This window comes from Tachysurus vachellii, chromosome 1 (assembly GCF_030014155.1).
Source record: "Tachysurus vachellii isolate PV-2020 chromosome 1, HZAU_Pvac_v1, whole genome shotgun sequence".
NCBI classification, from domain to species: domain Eukaryota; kingdom Metazoa; phylum Chordata; class Actinopteri; order Siluriformes; family Bagridae; genus Tachysurus; species Tachysurus vachellii.
In genome coordinates this window covers 22963380-22982923 of record NC_083460.1, presented here as the reverse complement: position 1 = coordinate 22982923, position 19544 = coordinate 22963380, and the positions used below count along the sequence as shown (strand labels likewise).

Genomic DNA, 19544 nt, shown 5'->3' with positions numbered 1-19544 from the left:
AAACAACTGAAAAAATGATGAAAATTATGAAAATAAATTTTATATTGGCCACAAATAGTAAGATAACAATTCAATCACAAAAAGATTGCACTTCTTGAGTTATTTTTGTTCACTTCATATTTTGACACAAACAGAGTGCTAACTGTGTGAAGTTTTATAAAAAAAAAAAAAAAAAAAGGTTTTAGTATTGAAAAAGCTTATATAAATTATGATAAGTGACCGTTCCTATTTTATTCAGTATTTCAAAATTAAGTTTTTAGAGTGCTGTGCTTTTACATCCACCAAAAAAAAAATCATCTTTTCAGAATGAAAGTAATTGGCAATGTGAATGGACCAAATAAAGAGTTTTTTTATTAATCGTTTCATAGGGAAACTTCAATGTTTTAAGAATATGATGACAGAAAATGAAGGAAATTTTTAATATATCGAGTCATTTATTGATATTAAATGATGTGGTTGAGGACCTGGTTAACCAATTGGAAGGTTGTGAGTTTGAATCCCAGGTCCACCAAGCTGTCACTGTTGGGCCCCTGTGCGAGGCCCTTAAACCGTTAATTGCTCAGTTGTATTAAAAAAAATAGATCAAATGTAAGTCGCTGTGGTTAAAGGTGTCTGCTTAATGTTTAAATGTAAATTAAATACAAAAAAAAAAACCACTAATAGAAATACCTGCTTATTGGTGCAATTATCCAATCTCTTAAGTATCTCAATAAAATTATTTAGATATTATTTAGATAATTATTTAGATATTATTTAGATTTTATTTAGATAATTGTTTAGATTATTTAAATATTATTTAGATTATTTAGATATTATTTAGATACAGATCAAGAGGATAATATGAAAATGTGACCAGAGAATTTGTCTAGAAGTGTATTTTATTTATTTATTAGTTGATCAGCTGCTGCTGTAGTGAAGGTGGTTGTAAAGTGTTTATTAGTCTCCTGAGCTCAGTCATCACGGTGTTTCCACCTAAACTCCAGATTCTTACTGGACTTGTTTTTATGGACATCAGCTGTTTCTGAAATACTTAAACTAACCCATCTGCTTCAAACAATCAAACCACGTTAAACCCCACTAAGATGCCATTTTCCCCCTTGGAGTGAACATAAACTGAAGCCCCTGTCCTGTATCTGCACGATTCACTAGCTAACTTTGCTAACGCCTTTACCTCTGAGGTAAACATTACGCATCATTCCGCAGCGACTGTCGCAAAACTCGTTGCCGTAAAATGTGGCACAAATGCGGCCCTGTCGTGAGGTAGAGGGAGGGGCGCGCGAGCGAGAGTGAGATTTTACAGAAAGCACAAACAGAAACCTGGTGAAAATCACAAGCAGCTTCATACGAGCACAAACGTCTGTGTCGGGAACAACATGGAGGATTTTAGTATCGATCACAAGAAGCTGCCTGGCGTTAAAGAGGGTAAGTGGAAGTATGATTAAGCTTAGAGACATTAGTGCGATCTGTGTGTGATATCTGGGATACAATAATAACTATAATAACTATAATAACACATGTACAGTGTAGTTAACGTCTTCGGGTCTCAGTGTAGTTGTTTTATTGTGTGTCAACAATCTGCTGCAGCAACATAATATATTATACACACACACACACACACACACACACACACACATATTCATACACATACACACATCACACACACAGACACATATACACATTCATACACACACACATCATATGCACACAGACACATTCACATATTCACACACACATACACACACACATGCACACACAGACATATTCACACACACACATACACACACACGTATGCACACACAGACATATTCACACACACAGACACATACACATTTTCATACACACACATACAAATATGCACATATTCATACACACAGACACATACACGTATTCATATACACACACATATACAGACACATACACATTCATACACAAGCACATACACATATTCATATACACACAGACACATACAAACACAGACACATAAACACACACATACACACAGACACACACATATTCATATACACACAGACACATATAGAAACACACATTCATACACACACACATAAATACACACATCACATACACACACATATACACACACAGACACATACACATATTCATATACACACAGACACATACAAACACATATACACATATTCATACACACATACACAGACACACACATATTCATATACACACAGACACATATAGAAACACACACATATTCATATACACACAGACACATACAAACACACATACACATATTCATACACATACACACATCACAGACACAGACAGACACATATACACATACACACACATATACACACACACTCACACACATATATATATATATATATATATATATATATATATATATATATATATATATATATATATATATATATATATATATATACGCACGCACACACACACCACGCAGCTGAAGAATCAGGCATTTGTTTTACACATGCACACACACCATGCAGCTGAAGGATCAGGGGTTTGTTACACACACACACACACCATGCAGCTGAAGGATCAGGGGTTTGTTACACATATATACACACACATATACATATGCACACACACACACCACGCAGCTGAAGGATCAGGCGTTTGTTACACACACACACACACACACACCATGCAGCTGAAGGATCAGGGGTAGGTTACACACACACACACACACACACACACATACAGTCTTTTATTGATGATGTAGCTTGAACGGTGTCGCATTGGTTCAGTCGCTGGCACACGCCACACTGGTTTGTGTATTATTTTCCCCACAGCTATGTGCCTTTTTTCTTTCTTTTTAAAAAAAAAAATCTAAATAAACAAAATTTAGCCTTAGGAATCAATAGAAAGCCGAGATCCAGCAGGTGACATTTACAAGCTGTCATGCTAAATCAGCACATTTTACTGGGATTGTTTTTCTAAATAGATATATTAATTTGATTACTAACCAAAACCTGCAGCATAATAATAATAATAATAATAATAATAATAAAGAAAGAGAAAGAAAGAAAGCTTTTGATCAAGATCCAGTTGTTTTTGTAAATGGATTATTTATTATTATTATTGCATATTAACCCTTTTATGTGTAAATAATGTGTAGTTTTTTTTCTTTATTTGAAAATTTCCTTTTCTTAAATATCACATATTAAAAAAAATGTGAGTGTAGAAAAATGAGTGTCTGAAGTGAAGGAATACTGTAAACAATATTTGTGTGTGCGTGCGTGTGTGTGGACTTTGTTCTTCCCATGTTTCAGGGGTTTCCTCCCGAGTCCAGAGACATGTCTTATAGGCTGATTAGCATCTCTAAATTCTGTAGTTCGATTGGCAACTTGTCCAAGGTTGTGTAGGATAAATAAATGGTAAAGAAATGAAATAAATTGTAAATAAATGGTAGAGAAAAATCAGGATATATATTAATATGTATGTGTGTAGGTATCTAGGTATATTTAGGGAACATATTGTAGAGATCAACTTAAAAAAAAAATAAAGTCTGTTTTTTCTGTGTTTGGGCAGTTATTTTTAATTTTTTTTTCCAGGTTCCTATTTAAAATATCCTGAAAGATTTAAATCGCTAGCCTGGAAAAAAAACAAGAAAACAAACATTTTCACCATTTCCTGTTTAAGGAGTGTAGAATGTCGGGAACTGTGACTCCAAATCTGTATTCTTAAGCGATTTTTCGACATGAAAGTATTTATTACTATATTCGCAAATTGATTTATTTATTTATTTTATTTATTTATTTTTTGTAAACCATTTTTAGGTGAAATGTTTTCATCAGTAACAAATATAGTGATTTAAGTAAATGTTAAATACAAAATAAATTTAAATGATATAAATATTAATACACACAGTGACTGAGAAAACATTCTGTATTTACCATCTACTAATTGTCACAGTTAATAGAGGTTATTTTCAGTCCCCGGGGCTTTGGCTTTCTAATATTAGACAAATATTAATATTTATGTTGTTTCTGTTTACGATATTTGAGAGTGCTAGTTAAGATCATTTGTAGGAAAATGGGGACTTGCATAAAGTGTCCAGTTAATGTTGAAAAGTTGAAAACATTTCCATCTGGCATTTTATCAGAGATAAATAAAAAAAAAAAAAAACGCTCTTTTGTCATATTTTAAAAATGACGACTTGCACATGGAACATTTCTGCCTCCAGACTGTGTTTCAGAGAAATTTTCTGCCACTCTCTGGGGTAATTTCCAAACATTTTGGGTCTTTTCCCTTCACAGAGATGAGAGTCAGTCCAGAGCGCTGCTTGGTTGAGCTGAGTTCTGTTTAAACCGCTCACTTTTCTTCCACAAATACAGAAAGGAAATAAAACTATTTGGCTGAGCGACAGAGCAGCTCAAACATGAACATCCTCTTAGATTAGAGCTGCACTTTCAGCTCATCAGATTTCAGCTCCAGTGTAATGTGATCGGCAGCTTAAATAACTGTCTGTGTCAATGGACCTGATTGTATTAAATAATAAATATGTATATATTTAAACATTGCTCTCACCATATCACCATGTGACTATTGGACAACATTTAATTTCTTTTTTTTTTTTTTTACTGTTTAATCTTTAAATCATCCAGCTGGTGCTGGATTTAATTTTGCGGCGCTGAAATGTTTTTTATTTATTTATTTATTTTTTATTCTTTTATTCCTGCTCTGATGCACACTTGTATATGAAGCTCCCCTCTGAACTATATGACCCCTGATATGCAGTTTAAGCGTTATAGAGAATTTCGCTGAAAGCGGAAGTGTAGTTGGAATAGAAAGCGAGGTGCTCATGTTTGTGCTTTCTGTTACTCATGGTCACATCACATTGTGCCAAATAACATTAATGATATCTTTTGTCCACCGGCTCTCTGACGACTCGGACGAAGCAAAATAAAAAAAAAAAATAATAAAATAATTATTCTCATGCCTGATTCTAATGTCAACCAAATATTTCTCTTCTCCTTTATTACAGAGTAAACATGTATGTTTTTTCATTTTAATATTGTGTTGTGTTGTTTTTTTTACAAGACCAGTTTCTCTCTGTTCTATTAAACAGTTTTATAGTTTTAAAACTTTAATTGCATCAACCAGACATAGATAGATAGATAGATAGATACTTTTAAAAAATTGAGTATCAATTTATGTATTTTTTTTATAGCAGAGATAAGAGATAACCCTGCATTCTCCTTCTTAACATTTTATTTTATATACATATATATATATATATATATATATATATATATATAATGTATATAAAATCATGTATGTGTGTGAGCATATTTAAAGCAATAAAGCACATTGTGATTATACAGATTGAAGGTTTTTTTCTAAATAGTGGATTATTTATTCATAGGCATAAACATATACAGACTTAAGGAGCAAGGTGTGAAGGGTGTGAGATCGCATGCCCAAATCCCACACTTGTATATGAAATTACAAAATCCTGTAAATCCTGAAAAAGGCTCTTAACCCTCAATTGCTCAATGAAATGAAATGCAAGTTGCTCTGGATAAAGTCATCTGCATCTGTATTGCACTTGAATACGAAATATAAAAATAACAAAAAAAAAAGTTCAACTGTTTCTGTTTTGTCTGTTTTCTGGTGTTAATTTATACAAAATTCTAAATAACACATTAAAAATGCATTGCTCAAGAGTATAAGATTGGCCTAAAGGAACACCCTATAATCACATTTTAATTCTAATTGACTTACTGTTACTCTTCGCTCTCAGCCGAGTGATGTTTTTGTGTTGTGGTGTTTATATCGTGTAAAATGTCACGTAAAACACACTGTACTATCTGCTGATCCGCTGAAAACATCCCTGTGTCTGTATGCACCCTGGATATCGGCTAAAATTAAGGGCCAACGTGATGATTAGCCATAAAAGCCAGGGGTTCAGACCGATGGCAGAAGGTCTGGACTCCATCAGAAGCAGCAGCGGTAAATGAGAGCGGCATTTTAGCTCACACGCTCCTCTGCCTACTCTATCTTACATACATCTTAAAGATTCATAAACAAGATTCAGTCATGTCTGAGCTCCAGGTCTGTCAGGTTTCCAGGTTTAGACTGTAAAAGCTTTAGCGATGTTATGCATGTAGACGTCGAACACGCTGATGATGATGATGATTAGGATGAGATCTGACGCTAAAAACTTTTGAAAGTGGATGAATAACATTTCAAAATATTAGAACCCAACGTTCATCTACATTCATTTGTAAAATTACAGAATGACAAAAAGGAGGGTTTTTTTTTCCTTCATTTATTTATTTATTTTTTCTCTCATAACCTCACAAATCCAGTGTGCACATGTGGGGCTATTTATTTGTCCAGTAATCAGTCAGCCTCTTTCTGTCCTCTATGTCTAGCTCAGCATCAGTGACTGATGCCATATTATCTGATATTGTGTGTTTTTCCCCGGTAATGCTTTGCATTTTTTTTGCCAGTTCCTCTTCCTCTATGAGATGCTTTGTGATTTCAGTTTTATCTTTAGCAAGTGAAATTTCCAACCAGTTGTAATTTCCTGCATCTAAGAGAACCTCATTTTTTGTTTTTTGGTTAATAGCTTTAAAATCGACAATAGACTTAGACACGATGCTAACCTATGTGAAGGTTATATTCTATTCCTGAAAAATAGTAGAATTCTTTTGGAAACAGTTTGTCTGCCGGTTTGTCTTTCCCTTTTTTAACGTCAAATCTCAATACAGTCCTAAAAGCTCTTTGGTTGTGTTTATCATTGGATGCTGGTTACCGGATTGATGTGTCAGCTGGTTTTCACTGTTTCACTGTGGAGAAAATAAAAGACGTGTTTTTTGAGTCATCGTTCGTGTCGATCCACTGTCACCCAGATGAGTCCGGTTCCTCACGAGGTTCCTTCCTCACACCCTCTCAGAGTTTTCCCTGCCACCATCATCACCATCACATCATAAATTTATTTATGTACAATTTCTATCTATGAAAATAAAAGATTAGAAGTTTGTGTGACTTTATTGGTGAAGATAAAATTGTTAGTCTAGTGGACTGAAGGTACAAACGCTTTTATCACTCACTTAAGTAGCGATGATGAGTAAAAGTTTTTGCTCTTCTTGATGTACGCTAGAATTTTGTAACTGTGTTTTCCCTGAGCGATGTTCTTGATTCTTCTCGATTGCTTTGTTTGCAAGATAAATGATTTAAACACAATAAGGCAAGTTGTTATAAAAAAAAAAGACTTGTGTGTTTTCTTAGGTAACAAATAATTTGAGAATAAAAGTCATGCTGCACAGCTACGTTTGGGAACCCTTTTCATTGTATTACGTTTTATATTATGAGTCATACATTGATTCGGTTCTCACTCAGTTGTAGGAATTATTCTTTAATTGTAGGATTTCTAACAAAAATAAATAAATAAAAACACCAAGAAGTCGGTGGGATGAAAATGACTAGTCTGAAATAAAGGATTAGTCTGTGAGATAAAGGATTCAGTACTTTTAACACTGTTGTAATGTATAATGTAACTTGGGCTAGCTTTAGTGTGGCTTTATACAGTATGTTTATAATCCATTTTAAAATGTGTTGAGGTTTGATTTAGATTTGCTTTCTGGCCCATAATATTTGCACCGTCACACCAGACTATTGTACATTTATAGAATTTAAATGTGAAGAGGAAAAAAAAAGGAAAATGTGAGTTCAGAATTTAAGGTTTTGCTTCTAAGTTCATGCACAAGTGCTGAGTTCTGTTTTTATTCAGGTATTCGATAGCACGAGGTTCTCAAACTAAGTCCTCTAGGTGTTGTTCACACATGGTCGGCGAGTTCGTCTGAAACTTCTCGAGAACGAGGCTCGTAGGATTTAGACGGCTTTATCGGTGTATCTGAAGGTCACAGCAATGTCTGGTCTATGAAATAGTGTTTTTTTTTAATAGCAGCCTTCCTGTTTGAAGCAGATTTTTTTTAGGTACTAGTCTAGAAGGATAAGACTTGTTGGTGGAATAATCACCGCTGGTCAGCTCTGTTTGAGTTCAGTTAATTCAATAACTAAAGCCTATTAAAAGTGAGCATCAACGATGCAGGCAGTCCATCAGGTTTTAGCTGAAATAACCTTTCATTCATCGGTCAAAAATTCTTCGAAGAAACGCGCAAATAGAAATCACAAAACTCGCCCGTGTGTGTTGAACCGATTCGAATATTTCGTTTGACGTTATTTCACGTATTGCTTTCAGTGTTTGGTGATTCTCTGGCTCAAATAACATTCTTCATTTCTAGATTCATTCTACAGAGCCTACAGCTCTGTCCCCTGGCTTGATTTAGCAGCGCACATATCACCAAAAACCACAAAACACACGCCATGTTTGCTTTACTTCCTGCAGTCGAGTGACTTCGCTGTTGAATTTCTTTCTCACTGCAGTCAAACCGCTTGTTCCAATTTAGACTCGTGTATAATCACCTCTACATTATATTACACCCTGACGATATCCAGTGATGCTTCGATTAAATTAAATTAGATTAGACTATCAGACCTGCTAGTCTTTAATAATTTTACATACGAATCCTATGAAGCTATTACTTGCTTTACAGATATTACTGAAAATTCAACATGTAATCAAACATTCTGGGTTTTCTTGCTTTTTTCGTTTCATTTATTCTGAGGATGGTATTAAACCTTTTGCTTTTTTTGGTGAATTTTTTATTCATTCATTTTTATTAATTTTCTACCGCTTATCCGAACTACCTCGGGTCACGGGGAGCCTGTCAGGCGTCATCGGGCATCAAGGCAGGGTACACCCTGGACGGAGTGCCAACCCATCACAGGGCACACACACTCTCTCATTCACTCACGCATTCATACACTACGGACAATTTTCCAGAGATGCCAATCAACCTACCATGCATGTCTTTGGACTGGGGGAGGAAACCGGAATACCCGGAGGAAACCCCCGAGGCACGGGGAGAACATGCAAACTCCACACACACAAGGTGGAGGCGGGAATCAAACCCCCATCCCTGGAGGTGTGAGGCGAACGTGCTAACCACTAAGCCACCGTGCCCCCGCTCGTCCGGCCGCACCCCGGTCCGTTCGCGAACGGCTCTTGCTTACCCTACAGTAAAATTCACCAAAAAAGAGCTGTTTGGTGAATTTTACTGTAGGGGAAATGACCAGTGGGGAAAACCGGTGAGAATTCCATCAGCCATTTTTTTTATTTACACCAGTCCACTTAAAGATAAAATAAATTCTCAGCCACTTTTTGCGTCTTAGCCACCAATTACTTTAATTCCCCGTTCTTTGGTTTACACATGAATTCATTTCCGTGTAGAAGTACAGTATAGCGAACCTTCTGAAGCTTGGTCAATCTTGTAATCTTGCGCTTGTAATTTGTAATCTTGTAATTTTATGCTCTGGGATAGATCTGTAGGCCAACACGTCATCGTGTCATTTCCGTACCATGACACATTATAGCAGCACAAATCTGGACACACCTTAACCAGCCCTTTTGTTTGTTTTTCCATAGTGTGTCGTGAGTTTGCTGTGCTGGAAGATCACTGCCTGGCCCATAACCTTCAAGAACAAGAAAGTAAGTATGCAGTCATGTCATGTAAGTGTTACAAAAAGGCATATGTGCAAAAAAAAAAAAAAAAAAATGAGTTACGGTATATATCCATGTGAGGAAAAACGTCTAAATCCTAAGATTCAGTTGGTTTGAATGTAGTAAAGCCAGTTCAACAGGACGTGTATTTTTTTAAATGTGTTCCTGTAAACATGTTGTGTTCTCCCTCAATCTGAGGAAGTGATGTATTTACAAGTTACTAAAACATCACTGAAATAGCCCTGGTATACCAAAGCAAAATTTTTACCATGTTAACTGCTAACCATATCTACACAGTGGAAATCAACATTGAAGAACAATCTATAAACACTTGATTATTTTCTGAAATATTGTTCGTAATCTTCGTCGCTGAAATTTTTAAGGAATATTCAAAATTTTAGTGGTTATAACACTCTTCTACTAGCATATTTTACAAAATAACCCAAGAAGGTGGCTGCTGGTTTCGCACACTGCTCTGGCGTAATCTTTGTGGCCCTTCCACGGTTCAATAACTGCTGCAGAGAACATCCCCAAAACCAAGCCACTTCCTCCTCCTCCACCTTTCACTGATTTGTTTACACACTTTCGGGTTCAGGCTTTCCCCAGTCTGGTGTTGTCATAACTGGGGAAAGTCAAAACATTTCCCATGGAAATCTTGAATAAATAACTTGCTCTCATCACTAAAGTGAACTTTGGACCAGTTTTTCTTTATCCACAAACACATTGCTAAAAGTCTGACGGTTCGGTGGATGTTTTCGACAGCAGGAGTTGAGCCTCGGCTCAGTACAGCTACACGGCAGGGTGTTAATCAGAACACGCAACATGCTATCGTCTCCCAATCAGCCTGCATTATCCATGCAAGACCACACCGCTGGATCCAGTGCAACACAAAATCCTTGGCAAATAAAGTTATGGCTAAAAAAAACAAACCGTGGAAGAGACTAGATTAAGAACACACCAGAGATGCCCTGCAGCCACAGACATGCTGAAGTAATTCATACAAAGTGTCTCTACACTTCCTACTCATTCTGATCACTATGTCTAAAGGTTTTGGTTAACTTGCTAGTAGGACGGTGGTATAACCCACAGCTCATTTTGATACAGATTCCAAACAAGGAAGATTAATGTTATTTCAGAAAAAGTTTGATTTCCACTGTGGTTACATAAAAAAAAAAAATTCCAAATCAACCATAAATTATTTATGTATCTGGGTTTGTTTGTGAGAACCATAAAGGTCATTTTTTTTTACTCTTATTCCTGGCTCTTGCTTACTTGTGTAGTTGAGAGCCACCTGGCCTCCAACATCCACAAGAGTCGTCTGGTACGGCAGGATCTCCGCGTGGCCAAGCGTCTCCAAGAAGAAGAAGACCAGCGGGCCAAAGTCCAGAGCCAGAAACAGCACCACGAAATGTGAGCAACACAGAAATACACAAATATACTGTATATTATGACTCAAAATACTCAATAAAAGCAACAGATGAGAAAAGAGTCAAATTGAATCTGAAAGGATTTGATGAATTTCTGGAAGCCCTGGAATCCCTATCCCCTTCCTCCAAGCTCATCCCCTGATTTCTGGTGCAGTAAATGCAGATGTTTCATGTGAAATTGAATCTATAAGATTACATTGAAAATGTTATGTTATTAGCAAGGGTTGTTACTGACAAAAAAACACATTAACACAAATTGTAATAGTAATAATAACTAGAAAAGGATCAAATATTCTGTTGGTTTTAATCTAACTTTCAGCCCAGAAGTGTTTAAACAGTTTGCAGTCGAAATTGGAGCGCAGAGATCAGTGGTTTTACTCAATTTATCTGCAATATTTTCTATTCTCAAACAACTGATCTACGTTTTATGATTTTTTTTGTGTGTGTGTTTTTAGTGAACGCAGCGACAACGAAATAGCTCAAGAGATTCAGGAGCAGCTGGTCCGGCAGGCTGAGAAGCAGAAACAGCAGGAGGCTAAGGATGAGGTTAGAGGTCCATGTCTGTGCCGTTGTTCTGAAATGTTACCGAGACTCGAATTGAAACATTAAATTTGTGTGCTAATGAGTGCATTTTAGTCTTTTTGGTTATCCTGATATGCTGCAGTTAGTAAACAAGTCCTTATTGAACTTTTGAGGAAGATCCGAGGTTGATCACAGGAACGTTTCTGGCTCGAAAACAGCTTTCATATTTCACCAGTCTGACCGATCTCTGGGCAGGAACATGTCTGGCCCCGATTCTGGAAAAAAAAATAAACCCCACTAGCTAGCCTACTTGATTCAAATAAATAAAAACATTAAGTTGTATGTTTTTTTATGTAGGCCATTGCTCGTAAGCTGCAGGAGCGAGAGATGAAAGAGGAACGGAAGAGGCAGAAGCAGCTGGAGGCCAAACTGGAAGAACAGTACTATGAAGACAAAGGAGGTTTGTCCCTAGGGAGTGAGTAAATATTGTTTGTGTGTGTGCGTGTGTGCGTGTGTGTGCGTGCATAAATGTGAGGTTATGAACTGTGCATATATTTTTGAAGGTTAAACCATGTCATAGATAAAATTTTCCTCATGTACGAGACACGCAAGTTTGTTGCAGGTGTTTGTGTATTTTAACCACAGAATAAAGACTTAAAAAAGGTATGTTGGACTACTTGTTCTCATAGGCGCTTGCAGCTTCTCATAGCAGCTTGTCGATATAAAATAAGAGAAAGTATAGTGGTAGAATCATGAGTGTGCATCAACACAGGGTTTTACGGTAATCACCAGGCACGTGTGGAAGAGTTGCAGCTGTCTGTTTTGGTCATGAGGTGCTCACTAGAAGTGCACACTTTCATTTTAATTGCTTTATGTACTGTTTTTCTTTTCTTAGAAACTTTCCACTAAACTTTTTTGGTGTCTACATCTTAACTACACCATTTTTTTTCTCCTCGCAACAGCCTGGTGGTTACCGTATAACCCTGTATATATGCACACTACAGGTTCTTGTGTTTTGTGAAAAGACTAACCTGAAAAGTTGGGGTCTGTAAATAACACTGGTGCAATAAAAGAAAAAAGACTTTACTGCTTGATAATAGTGGCTGATTGATTTGGTGTAAACATGCTAGGAGGTGCAGTAGTTTTGTTAGGTGAGCCGCATTTAGTCGTAAAGACTCTTGGTTTTCTCCAGCGAACAGCCGCAGTGTTCTAATCGCTAATGTTCTATGTGTGAACTATGTACATGACCGTCTCAGCCTTTGAGAATGACTGTGCTCTGAAAAAAAACCCACCAAACTGGAAAAACAAGATTCCCTCCATAACTCTCCTGACTCCACCCACTCATCTGGGCTAGCCTTGTATGCGTGCAATTAAATTACAAGACAATACCAGACCTACTCCCATATGAGCCAATGCATTGCTTTGTTGCAAACATAAACAAAGCGTAGATACGAGATCAGCACTACGGTTCCATCGTATTCCCAAGACATTTAAAAGACATTCATCATGAATCACTTTACCATATACTTTATTCGTTACTATAGTATCCAGATCCAGAAAAATAAGGGTCAAGTGAGTTAACTGCACAGCAAACATTTCTTCGTTACTCCAAATCATTACCCGGCACCCTTGTTGGTTATAACAGTATCTACTCGACTTGATAAGTATATATTTATTCAAACAGTTCTATGTTTTAAACAGCTTGTGTCCAGGAACAGAATCTCTGACTCTGTTTTCCAGCTTCTTCTCCTTCCCCAATAAGTAATGATGCTACACTGTGGAAAAGAGCTAACGGTGCTTATTCTGCTTTTCTAGACTTTTTTTTTTTTTTTTTTTTCAGAGTGCAGTATGCTTTATGCTAGTAGGAGAATTATAGGGCTGCACTAGAGTGCTCACCAGTTTCAAGGTTTTTTTGGACTGGGAGTGAAGGGCCTTTGGAAAGGCCAATGTACACACAGACAGGAAACTGGAAACACTGATGCTGGTGTCATTGCTCACATTTATGGTTCCAGTTCAGGGTATCTTGAACGTTTTTCAGGGTCTCGTTAACCGTAAAATAAATTGCAACCTTTACATTTAGTGTATGGGATTAATTCAAGTATTCATCTATTAGGCTCATTATTCAAATGTGTTATATTATTGTAGCTACTGATTACAGTTACAGAGCATATATTCCTGTTGGTTCTTCACAGAAATGCAGCTTGTACCCTAGATTTTTATTTTAAGTCTACATAGCAAACTACTCTTGCTACTCAGCACATTAAAATGATGACCAGTACTTTACTGTCACTTCTGTCTTCCCTACATATGCTCCACACCAGCCTACCGCCCCCCTTCAGATCCTCGTCTGGAGTACTTAGACACTGATTTGCCAGTGTCTGGCAGAGAAAGGTATAGAGAGACAAGCCGAGGTCAATCTCCAGATCGCAGGCCTCAGAAATTGGAACCAAACAGACGACTGGACAGTTACAAAGAATATGACCCTGTTGAAGGCGATCCCTCAAGAGTCTCAGAGCAGAACCGAGGGAAAAATGAAGGCAAACCAAGAAGGCAAGTAGCGGAGCACCACCTCTCAGAGGTAAGGACTAAATACCCAGAGGAATACTTGGCTGGAAGAAACAGACACGCAGAGGCAGAACTGCGGTACCAGGACCCAGCGTTCACCATGAAGGAGCGAGCGTATAGAGATGATCCGTATGATAGGGACAGGACAAGGAGAAGAGATCGGGATCAAGAGAGAGAAAGAGACAGAAGAAAAAAAGGAGATAAACCACAATACAGAGACAAAAGTCAAGAGAAGGCAAATAAGGACCTCGGTAGAGACAGACCCCTGAACAAAGAAGCGGACTTCGGACAAAACGGCTACAGATACAAGAGCAGAGATAGAGACCTGGACTTGGAAACAGACAAACCTGGACGTAAGGAGAGAGTAAGGGACGGGGAAAGACATCGGAGTAGGGATGGAAGTAGAGGCCGAGAGTTAGATGGCCGCTTTTCAGAAGAAACCGAGGAGAATGCAGACTACATCAAAAGGCAGGGGATCTACAGCAGTGATGAGGTGTTTGAGGAACCCAGCTCTAGAAGTCTCTCTAAAGGGCATAGCCCCAGGTACAGAGGTATGCACAAGGGCCTTCATGTTTCAGTGTGTTACAATCTTCGCTGGGCCTCTGTTGGGTGATCTGGTGGAGGCACTTTTAATCAACCTGTAATCTAAGACTATTTTCAAACTGGCTTCTTTGTGGCTTATAGGGTGAATCCTCTGGCAATGTAATAAGTGTGTGTATGATTTCTTCTCTTTCGCTGCATAGCACACATCCATGTTGCAACCAGAATGTTAGCTAAGCTTTTCCTGGTATTTGTGGCAAACTGATTTGTGATCAAACGTTTCTTTCTTGCCATCAAACACTCAAAAACCCTACCGTATCCATTTGTTAGAATTATGTGAACTGTCTCTCTGGTGCTCCCTGCAGGACGAAGCGTGCAGGAGGAGTACGGGGTGAGGGAAGCAGTGCACGGTTTGTCTCAGATCGACCTGCGAGCACAGGAGATTAAAGACATGGAGGTGGCGCGCAGACTACAGGAAGAGGAGCTCAAGGTACGCATACCACTTTTATATCAACAGGAAAATTTCAATTTCCTCAATTCTCATGAATATATTTCTCCAATATACAGGCAAGTAAACTTGACAAGCGAGCTGCTCAAGTTGCACAAGATGAGGTTAGTAGGTGTTTTCTCTTAAAGCCATCCATCACTATCTTATTAAAACCTAAACCAGGCAAATTAAACCTTTACCAAAGAAAGGTGACTTGACCGGAACAAGCTGTCCGTATTCACTGTTCATCCTAGTGGCGTTTTTTTTAATTGAGTGTAAATAATACGTATTTGTCTTTAAAAGGAAATTGCTCGACGAATAATGGAGGAGGAGGAAAGGGAGTACAAGAAGTCTCGAGAGAAGGAGAGACAGCAGAGAAAGGCTGAGGGAGACTCCAGGGTAATCCCAGTGGCACAGTACTATATGGCCACTTTAATAGGAATACCTCTGCTGATACCTCAGTGTATCAAGTCATGCAGATACAGGTCGAGAGCTTCTGTTAATATTCATCATAATATAAAAATGAGGATGATTTCAGTTGTGGTGTCAGATTGAAGTATTTCAGACACTGATCTTCATGCACTACAGAGTTCCTTGAGTTACACAAAGCGGTGTGTAGAATAAAACGCATCTGATTAGCGGCAGAACTTACAGTGGAAACGTGTTGTGCACAGAGAAAAATAGCCAGACTGGTTTGAGCCGTACAGGAACAGGAACTCCACCACAAATGGGGCGAGCATAAAAACACATGTACGCACTCAGAACCTTGAGGTGTGTGAGCAACAACAGCAGAATGGTTTCACTCCGGTCACCTAGAACACGAAGGCGAGGCTACTGTGAGCACAGGAAGTGGATCATCTGTCCAGTTACTATGGTTCACCAGTTGTTGACCTGTATCTGCATGATATTTGCACTCCTCTCACATGATCTCTCAGTCACATGACTGTTTGGGTGAATGAGGTGTTTCTGTTAAAGCGTAGGCGAAAGGTCAGCGTAAATAGATGTATAATCAGGATTTTTGATTCTATTGTATGTTTTATTTAAGCCCGTAGAGGAAGAAATGGCCCGACCACGAACACGAGAGGAGTACGACTACCAAAAGGCTCGGAATCCTAAACCTTCCAGGTATCAGACGTGTGTGCAGAATGGAAATACGCCAGAATTTTTAGTGTTGCAAACCCATGTTTTTTTTTTTTTTTTTTATTCTAAATTGATGTCCTCATTTTCAGACCTCCACCACACATCCATAACTATGTGAACGTGGACCCCGGTTACGATTATTCAGATAACTACTCCCCTCGGCCGCCTTCCAGACCCGAAGCTGCTTACAAAGGTTTGTATGTATAAAATTGTACTTGGGCAGTTTTGCACCTTTAGAGTGAAAGTGGTTGGAGTTAATCATTGAACGACTGACAGATGAGTGAAAGTCATGGAGGACCGGTTCTGTGTCGGCTCACACCTCTCGGGTTCTGCTCTCTACGTTAGTTAGGAGGAAGATGCCGGCAGAAAAAAACAAGGACCATGTTACAGCATGACCTGTTAGAAGTCGTTCAAGTAAGACAAATTCAAATTAAAGTCAATCATTCAGTCAGCATACAACTGCAGGTAATATTTAGTCAATTGGAAGAATTATCATTATCTTGAATAATAACATAATGAATCGTTTTACGATTTTTTTGTAAACGGATGAAATATTTTCTTTATCGTACCCAGACTTTTTTTTTTTTTTTTTTTTTTTTTTACCACAGCTTGTGTCATTATAGCTAACTGCGTCTAACCAACATCATGGACAAACATGCAAAGAGTGCAGTACTTTAGGAAATGCTCAAGTTTGGTCAAGTCCAGTGTTCTGATATTTCAGTTCTTTTGACTGAGTTATGACACTGTAGCATTATGTCACTTCATATAGACTAAAAACACAGCAGTATGACCTTCTGTAATGTCTGAGAGTTCTTACACTATAATGTGAATATAACGCATGTTTTCACAATTTCAGTTTGTAGTCATCTAATTCACTTCATTCTTGAGGTGAATTCTTGTTGTGTTGCAGTTAGTGACCTTTTATTGAGTACAGCCTTGGTATTAAATAATCTGTCCATTAAACAAAATTCCATTGTATTTAAGGTGAAGAACATGTCATGATTTAATAGAAATGTACTGTATAAAGCACATTTTTATGGTCTCTTGTGTCTTTGTCCACCAGGTGCCTACTACAGACAGTGACTCGAGGCCCTTTGGTGTCATTTTATGATTTGTGCTGTACTTCTGTTTTTTTGTTTTTTTTCCCTTCACGTTTCTGATTCTGATTCTGCTTGCGGGAGGTTGCTGGGTCTGTTTTTTGCGCTGATCTCATATAAACCACCAAGTCCAGACTTTTGAATACACACGTGTATCATCATCCTCACTCCATGTGCACGACGATTAAACACCCGTTTCCTGTGCGTGTTTGAAAAATTTCTGACAATGACAGATTTTTTTAATTTATTTTTAATTTATGTTTTGTAAAAAAAAAAAAAATTATGTAAAAAAAAAAACACAAAAATGTCATATCAGTTTCTTTTCTAGCTAATATTATGTTGTGAAATCAGTGTTGTTATGAAGAAATGTATTTACTGCCATCAGCCGCACCAGTAAACTGACAACTGATGTACACTTCACTTCCTTCACACACCAGCAGGTGTGTCCTGTTTAGAAAGATAGAAAGATACTATAAAGAAACTATAAACGTCATGACGTTTTACACCCATCTTGATCTCACCCCATTCAAGGTTTTGGGTCCATCTGCAGTTTTCCCCCCAGGGAAATGTACAACACAATTATTTAGACTGAACATGTAGAACAGAAAAACACATCAGATCAAATCCTTTGGTACAGTATTAGTGCCTGTGCTATCCAAGTGTTTAGTTGCCAGTACTCTCTTACATTCATCACCATGACATCACGTATCCATCAATGAAGGATAGAACAAGCTACGTAAACTGAAGTACAGTTACTTAAGTATTATTCAACTCTTTTTTTTTTTTTTTTTTTTTCTCCTCCTCTCTAAAGCGATTTATTTACCAGTATGTATGTTTTTAGTGTTGATTCAACACATTTAGAATAAAAGGTGGTCCATGGCCTAGCTGTAGATGCCTTCTTTATTCTTTATCAGGCAGAAATCCCAGGATTGCCTTTATGTTTTGCACTGTATGTTGAAAACAAGTAGCCATTTGTCGCTAGATGACCATTTCTGGAATTTTTTTTGAAGTGCTTGCTGTAAAGTGACTTTCTTCTTCAACTGCTGTCATTCCAAGGAGCGAGAAATTTGGTTTACATACATATATATATATATCCATATTTAAAGCTGCAATAAAAAACCTTAGTGGTGAAAGTCCTGCTCAGAAAAGGCCTTGCGAGTAGTTTTTTTTTTTTATTTTTTTTATTTTTACATTTATTTTGTTATACAATCAAATGCTGTATGTCTTGTGATCAACCATCAACCTTTGTATCTTGCACATTATTTCAGAAGTAACACTGGCCAAGTATGATTTACATAAGAAATAAATGGATTTTAAGTATGAGTATGAGTTTTGTTCTTTCTTTGAACTTCTAGGATGTGTGTGTTCTTTTGTCTTGGTTTGTTGTCAACTGATTAAAAAAATCTCCATCTCTTTGTTCACCTCCCTGTGAGTCCTATCATGACTATTCTTACACCATGAACACTTTTGACTTCATCGTCCTGTTCTGGAAAAACACAATCAAGACTTCCAAATAAACTAAGAAGGAGATTGTTTCAATACTCTCAAGAAAAAAGATTGTTCGTTGCAGCACAAGGTTACACCAGATGACCTTAAATATGTCGACGATGATGCCCGTTTTCTTCTACGGCTTAAACTGGCGCTTCTTTAAGACAAGCTTCTCACAAGCAACAAGTCGGAAGAGAAATCAAGAGAACGACTGTGTGAGAGACTCGAACGCACCACATTCTGTGATGATGCTATAATGAACCGGGAATGTTTGGTGTCTTCGTCAAGGCTGCTTCTCCTGCATGCCTTTAGATCTGGCTCTTTACACGTGTTAACATGTTTCTGCCACTTAGGGATTAAATATCGACTTCATGATTAGAATGAAACCAGTGGTGAAATACAGAACTCCAAGCTGAGGTCAGTCAGTGTCGGAGAGACGTATGATAAACATCTCATTAATAATGCGTTGGTTGCTATAGTATCATGTTTATTAGGGCGCTTCAGCTCAATCAATCTTGCAGTTCCTGAGATTCAAGAATTCGAACTCCACCCTGGTCACACCTTCATCTTAGCAGAAATATTTTTTATAACAATACATCTCAAATTTCATGTTCGACTTCATTAAGCGTCTATTTAAAAAAAAAAAATGTTTTTGAAAACATTTTACAAAAATGTAATTTTTGAGAAGAAAAATCGTAGAA

At 37.5% G+C, this 19544-nt stretch overlaps 1 protein-coding gene across 4 annotated transcripts; it reads left to right on the top strand.

The window, feature by feature from the left end:
- The first annotated feature begins 1264 nt into the window (after window positions 1-1264).
- Window positions 1265-18678, top strand: ccdc50a (coiled-coil domain containing 50a). Of its 4 annotated transcripts, none has more exons than XM_060877571.1 (12): window positions 1265-1422; window positions 9503-9565; window positions 10858-10987; window positions 11460-11550; window positions 11884-11986; window positions 13848-14642; window positions 14997-15121; window positions 15199-15243; window positions 15422-15517; window positions 16164-16243; window positions 16348-16451; window positions 17322-18678. In XM_060877571.1, the coding sequence occupies exons 1-12, from the start codon at window positions 1374-1376 to the stop codon at window positions 17339-17341; spliced, it is 1701 nt and encodes a 566-aa protein (XP_060733554.1). In that variant the 5' UTR covers window positions 1265-1373; the 3' UTR covers window positions 17342-18678. The 4 variants fall into 4 exon arrangements, with proteins under 4 accessions (XP_060733554.1, XP_060733546.1, XP_060733573.1 ...); XM_060877563.1 differs by having other exon boundaries at window positions 11884-12001; XM_060877590.1 differs by lacking the exon at window positions 13848-14642.
- The last annotated feature ends 866 nt before the right edge of the window (window positions 18679-19544 follow it).